Source organism: Rhipicephalus microplus, chromosome 1 (assembly GCF_043290135.1).
Source record: "Rhipicephalus microplus isolate Deutch F79 chromosome 1, USDA_Rmic, whole genome shotgun sequence".
Classification (NCBI taxonomy): domain Eukaryota; kingdom Metazoa; phylum Arthropoda; class Arachnida; order Ixodida; family Ixodidae; genus Rhipicephalus; species Rhipicephalus microplus.
In genome coordinates, this window is record NC_134700.1 from 24,261,666 (window position 1) to 24,280,150 (window position 18,485).

General features: G+C 45.1%; 1 protein-coding gene across 13 annotated transcripts in view; it reads left to right on the plus strand.

The window, feature by feature from the left end:
* LOC119178046 (uncharacterized) overlaps nt 1-18,485 on the plus strand; it is an 831,732-nt gene that overhangs the window by 587,575 nt on the left and 225,672 nt on the right. For 12 of the 13 annotated variants that reach the window (XM_075869285.1, XM_075869292.1, XM_037429209.2 and 9 more), the window contains one exon: nt 14,156-14,212. The exons of the other annotated variant lie outside the window; for it this stretch is intronic. In XM_075869285.1, the coding sequence (XP_075725400.1) occupies nt 14,156-14,212 (57 nt within the window). The remainder of the gene's footprint in view (nt 1-14,155; nt 14,213-18,485) is intronic. 13 annotated transcript variants of the gene reach the window in all.

Consider the following 18,485-nt stretch of genomic DNA (forward strand, 5'->3'; position numbering starts at 1 on the left):
CGACTGGCGACAGCCGACAACACAGTTCCGTCGCTGCAAGCGTCTACGCAGTCAGCACCCGCAGCAGAATAGCGGAATTTCGATGATCGTACAAGCCGCATAGCGCGCCTCCGCGCACCGGACTTCCGCACTGACTTCGGCTTTGTTGCCGGCATCGCCCGCAACAACAAAGACGAAAGGCACAGAACTAGTGCAAAAAGAAAAAAAAAACGAGAAAAAATGATCGAAAAGGTAGCACAAGGCGAAGAGCGGCTCGTAAGCAGACGTCTGTCGAGGCGGACGGAGCAGAGAGCAACAACGAAGCGAGCGCGCTGGACGCGCCATCGAGAGGAGCGACCGCCCCCGCTGCTGCACAGCAGCCAATGGCGGGCACCCTTTCTCCCGCGAGATATGAATGCGCTGCTCTAGCCAATCAGCGCTCCGCATCGCATCGCGGGAAAATGCCAATAGCGTCTCAACTGTGCTGCCGACGCCATTTTGCAAGGCGGCGAACGAGAAAGAATTCACGGTCAAAACAATACCAAGATGGCGCGGGACGACCGCATGGTCCGGGAATGTTGTGCGCGCGAAGTTTGGTTTGATTTCGGGATTTGCGCCTGTTTTGGACGCCGCGGCGGCCTCGAAAATAGTATTTTTTTTGCACTTTGCGGTTGAATTAGGTGCTGATAATTACAGAATAAGTAGTTTATGAGACATACAGCCCAAAAATGTGGTTTTTCAAAAACCGACTTTTTCGCGATTTTTCGGTTTTCAAGGGCCGCGTCCCCCCTTAAGGGCTTGTTTTCTTTGTTAGAAACAATATTGCCACATTCTCTCCTCATTGTTTTGTTATCGTCTCGTTTCCCTGTCAGTAATTTTCAGCTCACACCGCACATACACTGTTCGAGAAGCTTCGGGTCGGCAGTAGATAATTTTGTTAAGATTATGCGCACTTCATGAACATTACAGATTATTCTTGAACATACGTTGCCGCTAGCGATAGCACTATTTTAATCGATGGGAAGAGTATAAATGCCGACATGCATCGCTTGTCAGTTGATCCACGGCCGACGCTCTGTTCGCCGCTATCAGTGCCAGTGTCTTGCTGCAATGTGACTTTCCTTTTGCGTGGCCGCAAGTTCGGCCCAAATAAACAGTTTAATCTTCGACCTGAAGTCTGCTCCCTTCGTTCACGTCATGACCCCAGGACATCTGAGGAGGGATGCTGCTTTGTTCATATACCTAACACTCTTGCTAAGCCGTGAACCCAGCCCACGTCTCGAAGGAGACACCGACGCCAGCCACGAGCACCGAACAAGCCTACCGTACTGCAGCATTGCTCGAGAAACGTCATTCTTGGGATGCACTTAAGATTTCATGGTGCTGTCATCGACCTGAGAACAAAGTCGAAACACTCTCTACCGAAAAAGCATTGCCGCCGCACACGCCGTCAGGAAAACTTGCCTTAAATGTGCTGTAAGACTAAGTTGCCATTCGTCCTCGCTCCAGCATTTCTGTCGGCACTCAAGTGTCAACAGACATGCAAAGCATTGTACAAGGCGTCCAGCACCTGTTGATCCACCACGAAATTTGCATCGCCAGGGGAATAGGCGAGCTGCAAGAAGCCAACGCAAGAATGATGCTCACGAACTTTGTCAGCGAGTACAAGCACGTGAGCAAAGGCACAACGGTTGCGTATATCGAAAAGATACTGGAAGCCAGCAACGCTTTCGCGATCACCGATTCTGCTGAATCTACTCCGACGATTCAAGCCTTTCAATCTAAAGCCTCTAGAACTTCCTAAAGTAGCGACACTCTCCTCCTCCACTCGTGTTCCTTCTCGGTGTCCTCTTCTTCACACTCTCTTTTCGAACGTAGCGCTGCCGACGTTGCTCTTGCGTAGCAGACAACCTTTCGAAAAGTGAACGGCGCGTGCCGGGCAGCATGCTGTGAGCATTCGCACTAGCCATATCGCTCATTGTGTCTTTTGTTTTTTAGTTATATGTCGTTCAGAAGATGTTAGAGCTTTTCTATAGCGCCACACAATCGTTTTCGAAAACAAAATTTGTGAAAATCACAGTAAATAAAGAAATACATATAATAGCACCAAGGGAGTGTTCATGTATCTTTTTGTAGAGCACACTATTTCTCTTCGATACCTTATGCAAATTTATTAGCTGCACTTTTTGCTGTCTTGATAACTAAACTAAAAGCTATAAACATGAGCCTAACGCTGGTTTATGACACTGCTGCAGTGCCACATATGGTATACAATTAATTATGCAATCTTTGCATATTTCGTATCGGCCGATCTCGCAGCAATTGATTGCAAAAAAAAAGAGAAACACCTATGATGTAGGAAGTTAACGTTGTACTCTGTAAGAGACTTTCTGAAACTCGTACATTGTCCACGTCATCCTCGCGAGGTGATGATGCACTGGAGTTACCAGTATGCAGGAGAGGTATCTGCCCTGAAGGATTCATGAGTTATGATATAGCTGATGCGGCTCAACGAGTCTCTTCGTGTATCTTGTTTTATACTGCAAGACAACAGGCGTATTTGGAACGTCTTTTCCCCATAAAACGACGGGGCATCTGGCTCGCCCACTCTTTTTTTTTTTTTTCATGAAGTCTCTGCGCTGTTTTTTTTTGTGTGGGTTCTTTAACAATCTTGCAAAACAAAAAACTGAATCTTGAGATGTGTTTCTATGCCGGCAGAAAACACCCATCGATCTCACGTGTATTTCCTTTCATTATCTCCGGGAGCGCAGTACTTGCAAGTCGTAAATTGCATGCGTGCTACAGTGGAGCCCACATATAACGGCCCCACATAAAATGAACTTTCGCTTAAAATGAACAATATCCGTGTGACCGTGAAAATATACATTGGTTCAATGGCACAAAATCGCACTTACAACGAACGTCTCCGAGCGCCACCGGTCGGTTACAGCGGACAGGGAGTCGACTTCACGGGAAACCACTTTCGACCACCGATTAGGTATCGGCAAGGCGCCCATACAGTCTTATTGTTAAAGGCCGAACCTGCCTCCACACCTGTCTAGTTGCCGCTCTCCCCGACTGCGTTTTGTTACGCACCCCTCCGTGCTTTGTCCCCCCGCTACTCTGAGCCCACCGCATCACCAGACGAGGCCCGTGTTTTCACACTGCCACTAATCTTTCAAAGACCGATTGTCCATCTCCTCTGTTTTTGATCGCTGGTACTGTCGTTGGCGGCGCCGGCCTGGAGTGACCGGACCATTTTCCAACATAGTCGGCCACCGACTGCATTCGATCATCTGCGTCTAGTGCAGGCGCGTGCGCTATTCCACCGACTCTCATAATGCTTGCACACTGTGCTCGCTTGCACGCTTGTGCTCACTGCTCAGAGTATCAGTGCGTAGCTCAGATATATTCGCTAAAGGAGATGGCAAAGCGTTTCGATGAGTTTTCGCTAAGCTATCCAGAGCGTTTTCGGAAAGAGACTATACCGCAATAGTTTCACGAAGCTGTCCACAAGTGCTAAGCAGATTCACTTTCACTCTTTCACCTTTGCATGCGAGGGTAGAAATATTATTTGTGGGAGCATCGCGTATCATCAGACAAAAAAACCGGAAAAAAGCTTTTCTTATGGGTCAGTGCTCTTACGAATTTTTTTTATGCGATAGCTTCATGAGAACCATTCGTTCATGCGAAGCTATAACCATTAAACACTTAAAGCTAAGAACCACACTTTTTTCACGATGTAGCTTACCTGGAAGTTTGAAGGTTGGTAAACTTCTTGCTTAGTACTTCTGACTCGTGACGAGTATTCTCTACCTTCGCACGTTTGGTGCTGCTTTTATTGGTCATTTCAGTGATATTCCAACCAATTCTTGGCTTCATTTCTGGGCGCAAGTAAGTAAAACCTCTGTTCATTAACGTAAGGTGCTGCCCACAAGGACTTTGACTGACTGGTCAGGGATGTCTGGAAATGTAAACCTAGCGTAGTGTCATGCGTGCCAACCATACTTCTGTGAAAATAATTTTCCTAGACGTAGTCTTTTGCTCTCTACTGTTTATCCCCTTTTCATTTAGCCCTCGCCCATTCTTGCTACCAATCTTGGTCAGATCGAGCGTTAAAAGTTCGAACGTACTTTTTTTTAACACAGTATTGATTCACAGCTCGAAGTCAGCAACAGTCTCCGCTCTTCCGTTGCATCTCTTGCCACCTGCTCAAACGTGCTTCAGAAATGCCTTTCTTCCCCGTGCAGTACTTCTGTACGCCGCTGTTGTACCGAAGAATGTGCAGTCTGTCCTAAAGCTACACAATGAGTGATTTTAGGCACGCGCTTAGTTACAATTACAGATAATCTGCCTTTTTAATTCTACCACTTACTTCCTTTCATTGTCTGAAGAGCATCTGATGCAACATATATAAATAAAAATGCTGGCACTAAGATTCTCTACTTGCTTCGCTTGGTTTTGCAAACCATGCTAGCGGAAAACTTTCATAGCTGCATTATTCAGTAGCATAGTGCAATCAGCGAGAGGCAGAGACGACACCCGGGTTTTACTCGGGCACTGTCGGAGACCGCAGTTGCACGCCCTTGGCTCCCGCGGCGGAAAACAAATAGTTCTGTTGGTCGCCGCAAGAATGACTCTACCAGGGTGACATTATCGGGCCTCCTCTCCCAGGGTGACATTATTGCGGCGCGCGCTCACGCTGGTGGCAGCCTGAATGTTGAGCAACCTGGTGCACCCACCATCATAGCAATTCACGTTCAGTCGTCGTCTAGCGTTTACACTCTCACACATACACTTTTAACCATGCACACAAACAACAAAGGACATGAACCTTCGCTACTACTCTGCACCTTCCCCGACAGATCCCATCTTGACAGTCAGTTGGCTTGAAATGGCTTGACTACTTGACTATTCAAAACCATGACCTACTGTTCTCCTGACTTGCCCAGATGGCAGGGTTCCTATGGGAGTGCGTGTCCTCGCTCTCGTTCAACCGGGCACTGTTGGTGAAACTACCTATAACCTGTTCGTCTACTACTCTTCAGTTGTTTGGACAGTGCTAGAGTATAAAAGCCTGCATTCTGTGATGAACTGCTGGCATATATGTGACTATTCATTCACTTAGATGGCTGTTCAAGTAAGCTGTTCAGTGTGGTCAGGTACTTATTGCACACTGGTTTACAAACTTGGGAACCCGTAGATTTACATAGTGTAGGACAGCCTATGTGGTGTCGTGTCCATTTATCTGCAGACAATTTCTGAATGCCTTTTAGTATAGTTATTTTCAAATTATTTTTTAGTTGTGCATGATGATTACGCACTATGAGGGTTCAGTCGGCCAATATATGACCATAAACCCTGAAAGTGGCGTCAGCGAACATGTGTGGTCTAGCGCCATACCGCTCGTATGGCGCTAGACGGTAGAAACTGGGCGTGGGTGCTGTAGAGGAGGTTCCTGGGTAGGTCAGGAGTACAGTAGGTCGTGTCCAGAACAGGGGCACATGGTCAGTTGTTGCCGGCTGCTAGTTTGTAATTACGCACTTGAGTGGCGTGTATTGACTAATTGAAAGCTGTGAAATTTAAGAACACAATAATTCAAATGAACATTTAGCAATACCAAGTTTGATACCCAAGCTGATTAATTATGCATGTTTCATTAAGTAAAATCTGTAATTTGCAAATTTTCTACCAAAAGAGTAGCAAACAAGGCAAAAATATGCAATAACTGTATGACAGTATGAAACGAACATCGGAGAAAATTTTCACATATGATATGAATCTACTTGGTGCGCAAACGTCTTAAGGAATTATGTCGAAATGCTCAGTGCAATGCTTTTGTCATCCGCAAAACATCCTTGGCAAGACCTTTTAGGGAACAATTGTTGTCCCCAGAAAGCACTCGAAAAGACATTCGTCCCGGCACTAGTGCATTGCTTTTGTCATTCCCAAAAGGTCCTTGAAATGGCTTTTTCAGGATAAATTGTTGTCTTCAGAAAGCACTCCAAGAAACGGTTCCGGGTCAAACCAGCTCGATTTGATTGATTGATTTGTGGGGTTTAACGTCCCAAAACCACCATGTGATTATGAGAGACGCCGTAGTGGAGGGCTCCGGAAATATAGACCACCTGGGGTTCTTTAATGTGCACCGAAATCGGAGTACACGGGCCTACAACATTTCCGCCTCCATCGGAAATGCAGCCGCCACAGCCGGGATTTGATCCCGCGACCTGCGGGTCAGCAGCCGAGTACCTTAACCACTAGACCACCGTGGCGGGGCCAAACCAGCTCGAGTCGTCCACAGTAAGTACCAAGGTCAATCGAAGCCATGCGAATGCCATACATATCCACCATCATTTTTTATTATCACGAACTTTTGTTATCTATTCACACCACACACACGTTTCACGGCATGGTCATGATTTTATTACTTGTATGTTTTTACCCGCCTTACCGCGAGGAATTTTTTGGCCCTTATACAGCCGCTTATCACAATCATTGTCCATATTTTTAGTAAGATGAACTGGCGCTCTTTGGCCGTGAATTGGCCCTTGCGCCACAAAACATCAAACATCATCAATCAAAACCATGCGAGGACGATTGTACCATTTGAGGACGACCTCAGGACATCGAGTGTTGTCTGGGTTGTTGTGACCTCATAACAACTTTCGCTGTAAAAATTTATCTACCTCACTTACTTATGCAATCCTCGCACTCAGATGATTCTCGCACCCCCATATCACTCAACCAAAAAACCATTTTTTTTCACAAGTAATTGTCGCATGCCCGAACATCGCAGCATCAATGTCGTCTGCTCGTCCCAGCCACTGATGATGATGGTGCACGTCATCAGGCGCCACCTCTTAAGCATGAATCATACTATTAATGCACAGAGCCTCGATCAATTCAAGCCAAGTTAAAGTGGCAAGTGCGCGTGGCTGCGTGTATTGTTTGTTGTGTTTATTCTGTAGTTGCGGTTGCGCTATAGTGTGATACGAAAGCTACACAGATGCTTTGAAGTTGAAACTGATTCATCATGCACTTGCCTGTAGGCACTTTAGAGTAAGGTTTTGTGCTTGCTACTGGCAGTGGCAGCACGAGCAGCTGAAAGCCACCAAGACATGTTGGGCCTTTCGTGTGCCTAACACTGGAATGGATGTTAAACTTTATTTGATCAGAATGGCAACTGCAGAGAATTCCTTGTTAGATGGCCATCAACTCCAGGTTGACGTTATACGCTAACCTTTTGCGGACTACTGTAGAGTGACGAATGCTATTGGTATGTTTGCAATACCCGCAAGCTTTGTGTATGATATTTTATTTCTCTACTATTTGCTTGCAGCTTTTGTGCCTGAAATAGATCCTGCTTTGTGTTGATCCTGTGGTTTTATTGTTTAGGTAAGTCTTAATTCGGGCTTCTCAAAGCTTGCAGTCAGTTGCTGGCGTGATATTCCTGATTTGTGGCCACTTTGTTTTTGTTTTTTTTTCCGCTCTGTATGTTTTCTCGGAAAACTTTCCCCGAGTAATTATCACACCCGTCAACTTTTCATCGGATTTCTGTGAAAGAAGTATGAGCATTATGTGAGTAAATGCGGTATGTTTTCCCTGTGTAATGCGCCACATAACAATATTGTTACGGAGGTATGAAGTGAAAAACCGGTGAAGCTAACAGGCACGTGAGTGTGTTGGTCAGTCATCTTGAGTCTTGCATGTGTCTTTTTCTGTAATAAAGTATACGATACCAACATTGTAACATATTGGTAGGATTGGCTGGGTACAACAGTAGGCAGCGGAGTTCTGCAGCGGACATTGCATCACTCTGCCGACCACGACTCGCGTCAAGCCCTTCCCAGTCAAAAAAAGCTTCAAGTGCTCCAATTGTAAAAATACCTATTAGAGTTTTGCCACCAATTGGAAATGTACCAATTACATCCAATTGGTAAACCAGTTCATATCCAGTTGGTTATAACCATTTGGACAGAACTGGTGGCTAATTGGTTGACCAATTGATGAAGGCTGGAGTCCAATTGGTCATTCAACTGAAGTTAAGTGGTGCTCAAATGGCTAACCAGATGAAGCGAACTGGTGTGCAAATGGTAATCCAGTTAATCGTAAATGGCCACCCAGTTAAAACTAGGTAGTGTTCAATTAGTTAACCAAATGAATAGATGCAGTCATCCAATTGAAGCTAACTTGTGTCCAAATGGTTGGCGAGTTGAAAAGAACTGGTGTCCAACTAGACAGCCAGTCGAAGGTACATGGTTCTCATTTGTTTAACCAGTTGAATATATGTGGTCATACAATTAAAGGTAACTAGTGCTCAACTAGTGAACCAGTTGAAATAGACTGGTTTCCGAATGGTTAACTACCTTGTATCGGAATGTGATCTAGCAACTGTGTCCCATTTGTCAAGCATAAAAAGAGTGTGCGATGATAAACCGGGGTTCTTATTGCCTTGTCAGTCTCCGGCTCTCTGTTGTCAGTTGAAGCATGGTGTCAGAAGGGGCTTGCCGTCAATAGGCGGTGCGCGCATAGTTGCCCAGTGCTCTCGTCGTCCAGCGTCGCCCGAGCTGCCGAGATAGAAACACTTCCGCCCCGACCGACCTGTCTTCTCGGTTAACGCTGCCGAAAATTGGAAAAGGTTCAAGCAGCACATTCAGCTGTACTTCAAGGGGAGGGGAAAGGACAGCAAGCCGAGTGCGGAAAAAGCTGCTGTATTCCTACACGTGGCTGGCAATGAGGCAATAGAAGTGTACTACACATTTCAGCTGTCTCAAGCAGAACAGGAGGACTCTGAGCAGAAGACTCTGAGCAGGATTTCCAAATTCTGGCCGTGCAAATAAATGGCGTGAAAAGTACGCTGGGTCGAGACTGGACAATTGATGGAAGGGTGGACGCGAAAACGGTGATGTTCAAGGTCGACACTGGTGCGCAGGAAACTTGCTGCCTCCCTCTCTTTTTGCAAGGCTAAAAACAGCTGCGAAGATGCACCCAAGCAAGACAACGCTGACAAGCTACTAAGGGAACGTGATTGAGAATTTGGCACAGCATCGTTGCCACTGTGTGTGGGCAACAAGGAGCAGCAGATTACGTTTTTTATAGTCAAGAAAGGCAAGCAAGCATTGTTGGGGCTGTCATCCTTCGAGTGGTTCGGCCTAGTCAAGCGCGCCCATGCCATCTCAAGTCAGCCAAATAACAGAGGAATTTCCGCAGCTGCGCCAAACGTCTTTACCGGATCAAAATAAAAGACGGAGCCAAGTCGGTAGTGGTGCCAGCAAGGCGCATGCCCCACGCAAGGCAAGGCCCTCTATGCGAGGAAATGGAACACAGGGAGGCCAAAGGCATCGTCATGAAGATGGAAGAACCGGCAGAATGAGTGAGTCCACTGGTCATTGCCCAAAAGAAGGGTGAAGGAATTCTAGTCTGCATGGATCCGCGGCATATAAACGAAAACATCAATCATGAGCGGTACGAGCTATCTAGAAGGGAAGACATAGAGGCAGAGTTAGCGCGAGCCAGATGGTTTAGCAAGCTGAATGCAAATCGAGGGTTTTATCAAAAACTGCTGGACGACGCGTCGCCAAGAATTTGCAAGTTCAGCACCCCATACAGGCGATACAGATTTTTGAGATTACCATTTGGTTCAAGTTCTGCTTCGGAAGTATGTCAAAGGGAAATCAGCGACGCACTAGACAGAATTCTTGGTGTACGAGTCTACATTGACGATGTGCTAGTGTGGGGAACGACCAAGGCAGAGCACGACGAGCACTTGAGGAAAGCATTAGCAGCGATAAAGTCAGCCGGTTTCACGCTTAAGGCGGAGAAATGTATATTTGGCTCACCAGAAATCAAATTTTTTGGAGACATATTTTCAAATGAAGGAGTCAAGCCGGACGAAGAACTCATGAAATGTGTTGCCAGTGTGCTAACCTCCACATCAAAGCAGGAAGTAAAAAGAATGTTAAATGCAGTGAATTACTTTGGAAGGTGCATTCCTTGTTTGTCTAAAAAAAACGATGGCACTGCGCAGTTTAATGTGCGAGAATGTGTGTTTTGAATGAAGCGGGATTCATCAGAAAGAGTGGGAAAGGATTCGCACGTTGCTAACGTCAGCACCCGTCCTGGCAGTGTTCGACCCACACAAAGAAATCAAGATTAGCACCGATGCCTCCAGAAATGCACTGGGAGTTGTGCTTAAGCAACTTCATAATAAGGGCTGGCGGCCAGTGGCGTATGCGTCCTGACGCTCACAGAGACCGAAAGTAGATATGCGCAGATAGAAAAGGAGGCACTGGGAATCACGTTTGGATGTGAGAAATTTGCAGAGTTCATAATTGGAACAATAATAGCGATAGAGGCTGACCATCAGCCTTTACTAGCAATCGCAAAAAAGGAACTCTGTGATATGCCTTCTTGTCTTCAGCGATTATTCTTGCGTCTAATGTGTTTCGAATTTATTTTCTAGTTTGCCACAGAAAAAAAATACTGCTGGCCGATGCACTCTCTCGGATTCCTGTTCAAGACATCAGGACAAATGTAGATGAGGACGTCAACATACACACTGCCCAAGTCCTGGCAAGCCTCGTGAGTGACAAGATGAAAGCGAGGTTGCAGGCAGCAAGGCAACAAGACGAAGAGCTGAGGCAAGTCATGACATACCTAGAACAGGGTGAAATGATTGGTCCATTCGTGGCAGTGCAATCGGAGCTGCGATATGTGGATGAAATATTAATGAAAGGCTGCAAAGTGGTCATTCTAAGACTATTGCGCAGAGAGATGCTGAGACTCCTGCATGAGGGGCATCTCGGCCTCAACGAAAGGAAAGCAAGAGCACGGCTTCTTATGTATTGGCTGGGCATGCAGAAACAAATTGAAGAGTTACATGTGAAGTGCAGCACGTGCTGCCAGTTTGCTTATCGCCAACCATCGGAGCCGGTAATCCACAGCCCTACCCCAAGTTTTTCTTGGGAAAGGGTCGTAATAAATCTGTGTGAACACTCGGGAACATCGTACTTGGTCGCTTATGATGCATATTTGAATTATCCGGAAGTAGAGTGCCTAGTGCAGACATTGAGTGAAAGCGTCATCAGGAAACTTGAAATGATGTTTGCAAGGCACGGCATCCCTCTGGAGATACACACGGATGGGGTCCGCAATTCACTTCCAGTGCTTTTCGCAATTTTGCACGAGTGTGATTTCTCACATGTGATTTCCAGTCCCAGGTTCCCGAGAGCGAATGGTCTGGTGGAAAAAAGGGTGCAGGTGGTCAAACGCGGCGTGAAGAAGAGGAAGCACGCCAGAGAGGCATTTTGGGTGGCTCTCCTAAACTATCGTCTGTCACCCCTTGAGGGCGGCATGAGCCCGGCTGAAATTCTGATGGGGAGACGGCTCCGCGGATGCCTACCAGACTTCGCTGTTCAACCTGCAGCAGAGGGGAAGACGCACATGCAGAAACCCAGAGCTGGCAGCTCGCTCCTGGTATTGAACAGGGGAGACACCGTGTGCATTTTGGATGACACCGGGCGAACCGTCAAAGCCACCTTTTCAGGACCGCGTCAATCGCTGATCTTACGTGCTCAAGACCGAAGAGGGGCACACCTTAAGACGAAAGAGGCAGCACATCTGCAAAACAGGTGAAATGTTTATGCTGCGTGACACAGAAGAGGAGTAACAGGACAACTGTTGGGAGCGGGATGCAGGAAAACCACGGCCAACAGAGGTCTACCCTCCACCTAGCAGTGTCTTCCAGTCAGGCTCAACAGGAGGAAGCAGGATGGACCGTCCAGAGATTGGTGAAGATGCAGTGCAACCAAGCGGTGTCGTCCAGCCAGGCTCAACCAGAGAAAGCAGGGATAACCATGCAGAGATAATGCCAGCAGCTGAAAATGCCACGTCATCAACCGCTGTTCACCATCCGACAATGATGCAGGCCATGGCCCCCGATCAAGCTGGAAACCAGGTCAATAACCAAGGAGCAGTGGACAGGTGCGATGGTACAGGACAGTGTGTTAGAAAATCCACTCGCAACAAGCGCCCGCCAGTGCGGCTTTTATACGCAAAGGACTTTCAACAAATTATGTAGCTGTGGCTGTTTTTTTTTATTAATCGTTTTTTTTGTTCTATTTGCTGTTTAATTGTTAATTTTTTTCTAAGGAGGGATGATGTATCAGAATGTGGTCTAGCAACTGTGGCCCGTTTGTCAAGCATAAAAAGAGCGTGCAATAATAAACCGGGGTTCTTATCGCCTTGTCAGTCTCCGGCTCTCTGTCGTCAGTTGAAGCACACCTGATCGCCAATGTTGTTTCGATTAAAGCGAACTGGTACTCAACATGAAGAGCTTTTGTAGACAACAATAATAGTACTGCAAAAATATGTCATACAGAACAAGCTTTGTAGTACAGCTCCCAATTTCTTGTACTAACTGTATTTCTAGTGAAACTGTTGCCTGTTCTGCTAAAGCTTCCGGAAATGAGGTTGCTGATATATTCAGGGTTCTTTTTTTTTCTTCGGCATTGCATATCAGCAATCATGCTGGCAGGCTGCATGAAAGAAGAATATGACCAGACAAACAAAAAAAAAATGAGCTACATGGCTGTAGTAAGAAGGTTAACACAGGAGAATCTGTTTCTGGACCTGTTGGTACATACTTGAAGAAGCGGAGAAATCATCTTAGGGACGCATACACAAGAGGAGAAGACTACACACATATGCTGGAACTTGCAACAGGTTTAATGAAACCATCACACATAAAGTTCCCAAGAAAACCTGTCGCGCATGCGTCGTACAAACAAGCACGTGATACACTAGAAAAAAGAACCAACATGAGTACCCACATTTTTAAATAAGCAATATTTTTCTTTGATAGTGGTAGCGAAGGTACACCAATGCATTTTTTTAGCCATGTTGCCAAATATGATACTCTTCAATCATTTCACATTTGTATTGCATTATTCCCTTACCCATTATTTGCGTACCTTTCAGATCAGGAGAACAGCCGCTTATCGGGCAATAAGCAGGCAAATTTGCTCCCCCTCTTGACCTGATAGACGCTTCATGTTTTTTTTAACTCTTTTGTTACTGCGCCTTTTCAAATCGATCACCAGTGATCGTCGCTTTTGGATCATCAATTTTGTTATAGCAAATTTGTTTATAATGCACCCAGCACTTTCTAGTAGTTAGTGCAGCCAGTCAACTGTCAGAATCAATTTGAATTTGCCTGTTTGGGCAACATAGTGATATTTGACAGACCTTTGCGCAAGGCAATGTTAAATCTTTGTTAGCTAAAAAATGACTGTTCAAACGTACTTGGTTTTGCTTCTGTGAAATAAAGTGCAAATTTTTATGCTGTATAATGTAGAATTGTCATTTACGGGGGTTTCAAGTGTTTAAGTCGTCAAAAAGTATTCCTTAGGTCATTGAAAGTCCTTGATAACCCTTAAATTTCACTTTACTCAGGTGCTATGAACCCTGACACTTTTTCATTACTCTCGTGAGCATGGCACGGAGACTGTTGGCAAATGCAGGTAACCACTTCAGCAAATGGCTGTGCCATCACGATGGCACGGCCATTTGCTGAAGGGGTTCCCTCGATGGCAAAAGCTGCTTTTTTTTTCTTCGTGTACCCATGTGTAGACTGTTGCGTCATTTATCTCCTATTGCAAATGTCTTTTAATTTCATCTTGTATAAACTAAGTTGCCACCAGTTACTTATTTTTCTTTTGCACCGGTGCTGATCACCACAAGGATGCTAAAAGAGGGGATGGCCAAAGTGTGATGCATTGCCTCAAAGTTATGTAGTCACACATTAAAGTCTCAAGATCTTCAATCTTTTTTTTTTGTGTGTGGGAATGTGCTGGCAGCTAATGATAACTGAGACACGTGCATGCATGGTGTGGCATACCATAGGGTCTGTGTTGCATGGCTTCGGAGACTACAAGTAGGTCCACTGTTAAGGAAATCGGTCAATATATATAGGATCCACTTGCTGCTTCATTGTGGCTGACACAGCAAACGAGTGAACAAGCTGGTCTCTGTTGGTTTCCACACAAACTTGTAAATTATTTGCTGCTTTCAGCTGAATACCATTTGGCTGAAAAAAAAAAAACATTTTTTCTCATCATGCTGAAATTGTTGGAGAACATGTTCCATCTTACTTGTCTTGTGGTTCCTTCTGCAGAGAGCAGAGAAAGGTTTGGACCTATCTCGGACTGCTGGTGGTGCAACGTCATACAAGGCAAGCAAGTTAATTTGTGACCATGCTTATCTACAATGGCTATTAACATCATTATTGTTCTCGTTCTCTACAGAATGAGAGCCTTTCTCAGTGATCTGCAACATACACTGAGCGTATTCCATGTTGTGACTATAAATTTCTAAACGTAGTCACTCCACTTAACCATTTGCTATCTTGGGTCATGCATATACAGTCTTGTGGTATTTATTCTGTCACCCGATCTGTCCTTCTCACAAGGTTACCTGCTCAGTTATATATATATTTTTTCCTTCTTATGTCTTTTAAGATACCCACGTTTCTGTTCTCTGCTCTCTTTTTCTCACTTAGTTACGCCTATTATATTTCATTCCATCTCACACTGAGTGCCAACTATAGCTGTGTGACTAGCAAAATTTCAGCTACGAGGTGAATTTGAATATGGAAGTTTGAGTGCAAATTGAATCTAATACTCTTCAAGTATTTCTTGAGTGTTTTTTAAATACAAGAGAAAAAAAAGCTGGAAGGGATTTCTTAGCTTATTCTTATGAGATGAGCACATGAAAGTGTATCTTTTGGCTATGTTGGTAAAGGGCTCGAGCAGCGGCGTTCCCTGGTTGTCTTATGAGGCAATGCCGAAGCCACATTGTGGGTACTTAAGTGATTTCATACTTCCAAAATAATGACTACAGCACTGTACGCATGGAAAAAAAAGGTGATTTTCTTAACTCCTCCTCCTTTAGTTTCTGTGAAGGCCCAAGTGATGTGGTGGACAAGGGTGCATGTCCTTGAGTCGAGAGTTCCTCGTACAAAGCACACATTTCACTCCTACTTCATGGCTGCTAGTGGATTCTGCGGCTATTGTCAATTGTAGGCTCTGGCATCAGTTCCGGTGGGAAAGGTCACGTGTCACGTGTTTTCCACACACAGCTTTTGCAGATGCCAAAGGAGTGCGCGTTTCTTCAAACCTGGCCACATAGACTTGCGTGAATAGTAAATTTTAGGTTCGAAGCGAATTTAATTTTGTTTGAATAATTCAATTTGAATAGTATATAATTAGTGTTATGAAAGAATATGAGCATATGTGTCGTGACCCAACTAACGTGCATCATTTTTTTTTTATACTGAAACAAATGTTCTGAAAATGTCATTTTTTTCAGCTCCAATGAAGTGGAAGCAACTTCAGATAGCAGAATATCACTTTTGGTGGAAGGCAAGTGGTTACCTGCAAAAAGCGTGTTACGTTTTAAAATTTCCTCAACAAAGAGCATATATCACATGGTCGGGACCTTTATGAAGGCAACAGACAGTATGTCCGAGGTGAAACTTTATTTGTCCGAGCTTGTGGCCGGTAAATGAAAAATCGGATTAAAGCGATACAGACAGCACTGCTACCAGTGTACGAAGCGTCCGACATCGATCAACTGATCCCGGTGGGATGCACCTTCTTTTAGGCATTACGTGTCGAACTTTTCAATCTTATCAATAGTGGTCATGCAATCTCTGGAATAAGATTGATTGTTCGTGTCTTGCGCACAGTCTTAACGAAATGATCTGCTACCATAGTGAAGCTTCTCGAACACTGAAGCACGATCTGCACTAGGCAAAGCTGACAGTCTTTGTGGGCATAAACCCAATACAGCTAAACTGAAACAACAGATGCATGTGGCGATGCCCCCTTTTTAAAAAAGCACCGCTCCAATGCTTAAAACAGAGCAAAAAAAATATGCAGTAATTCCTTGGTAACTCAAAGCTATAATATGCGGAGAAAAATTCGAGATAAGCAATATTTCGAGTTAAGCAAAACGCCGAAAATATTTACCCAGGTCACTGTAAAAGAAAAGCCAGTTTTGCCAGGAAGAGCTCCACTGCGCATAAGAGCTACCATAGTAAAGGCACAGCAATTCACGGAGAAAAAGATCTATTACCAAGGATAAAAAAACGGCTTGATGCTTGCCTGTTTCGCGTTCACGTTCGGTACGTGAAAGGCATTGCTTAGTTTTTGAACACATGCATGAGCCGTTGGTCGCTACCGCTGCATTCGACCTCGCTGCAGAGCAAGCACAGCAAGTTACATGTTGCTGTCATTGTAGGCACTTCTTGAAGCTCTTTTTCATCTGCATGGTCATTTGCATCATTCACGGCCATCTCAACTATATCGGCGTCCGACAGCGTTTTGGTAACAAGGACATCTGCCTTGTCACGCGCATACTCCTCAAAGGTGATCACACCATCTTCAGTATCGTTCATGCAGCCTAATAACTTGCGCATTTTATTGCACAGCTCATGACAGCTGATAAATTCTGTGCCAGCGTCTTATTCGATCGATTTCAGGGAGCTAGAAAACCCTGCATATTTGAAGCGGTTAGCAATCGCCTGCGAGCATAGATAGCACCAGGCTTTGGCCATCAGATTGACTGCAGCAAGCGGATCAATTTCATACTTTTTTTCACTGTCCTATGACAGCAGAATAGTGATGGAAGGTTTATGCCTTCTCTGTGTGCACCTTTTGCAGCTTGGCAAGGCGTAGGTTGGGCCATGCATTTACAGCCTGTTCATCAACAATGCCATTTTTTGCCGCGGATAGGCTTTGATGACACGTTATTTTGATTATTAAACCCTTCGAACCAGTCATTGCTGCAGCTGAAGACCGCATGACTCATCTGCAGTGCCAAAGTGTCTGCTTTTTTCATCATCATTGGGGTTGTCACGAGAACATTGGCTGCTCGAACGTTTTTGAGCCTTAACAAAAGTGCGGCTTCGACGTCCTGGAATTTGGAAATTTGGATGCGCTTCTGCTTGCTTGAGAAGCTTTGCTCGAAGCCTTCCAACGCCTTTTTTTTTTGTTCTTCAGCACTGTTGAGAGGATTGACAAAGGGATGCCAAATTATTTGGCGTTGCACAACTTGTTTCGACCTGCTTTTTCAACTTCCTTGATTAACGTAACTTTTCTTTTTAATAGCAGTTATTGGATTCGCATTGCTTTGGACAGGACATCTTGGTCGATATTAAAAAGTGTTCGTTGCTCAGAGCACTCAATACACGGCAAAACTGAACTCCAGATGCATAGCCTAGATCGCAGGTAAATAAAAAAATACCAGCTTGCTCAAGCAAGGGCTAGGTTGCATACTGACGACACTGACGGGTACACACCTCTCCACCGTGCATAAGTCACACAGAGGTGCGCACACGTGATCATTTTCATAGTTGCTTGACAAGGCATGTGCCAAACAGCTACGTCCACAGAAATTTGAAATTCGCCCTTCACAACCATGTTTGGCATGTATAGTAAGAGGTGAGCGTTTGGACGAAGACCTGGTCTCCTGTTGGCAGTGCACTTTGCCTTCTGCCTGCCCGGTCAAGATTTCCAAATATCCTGATAAGGTTCCGATATAAGAAGGGGCGAATACACAGCGCCTATGGGAGGTTAATGCACGGTGAAAAAAAGTTTCAATTTGACCGAGATATTAAGATATGTGAGTTCGAGTTAATGAGGGTTTACTGTAAATGCAACAATAAATGACAACAATAAAGCAACTGAAGAAACCCGAGTCCGCAGGTTCGTTAACTCATGTAGAAAGGCCTGAGGTGCACCACATGCACAACCTCAGGATGTCCCCGGCATCGCTTAGTGTTTGTTATGTCATCAGGGACAACCTCGTATTCGAGAGTACTGAGACATTGAAGTACCTTATACGGACTAAAGTATCGTCGCAAAAGTTTTTCACTGAGTCGATGTCAGCGTATCGGCATCTGGACCCACACACGGTTACCAGGCTGGTACTTCATATGATGTCCCTGAAAATTATAATTACGGCTGTTGATTATCTGCTGGTTTTTGATACGCAGGTGGGCGAGCTGTCGACCTGCTGTGGAGGTTGCAAATAAATAGGTGGCGATATTAATATTTTATTCGTCAATGGTAGCTGGCAGTAGTGAATCGGGCGTCGTTGCCAGGCTCCTTCTGTACACCAACTTGTATGGGGACAGCTCCGTCATTTCTTGTACTGCCGTATTGTATGCGAAGGTCGTCTATGGAAGGATTGTATTCCATGTCTTGTGCTCGACATTGATGTACATGGCCAGCATGTCGGGGGTGGCTTTGTTTAGATTTTCAGTGAGGCCATTTATCTGTGGGTGGTAGGCAGGGGTTCGGTGGTGGCTTGTTTGGCTATATCTCAAGATCGCTTGATTTACCACATTAAACTCCTATCTCTGTCAGTGATGAGGTCCTCTGGGACGCTATGATGCAGGTCAATATTTTCAACGAAAGACTTCGCTGCTTCAGAGGCACTGC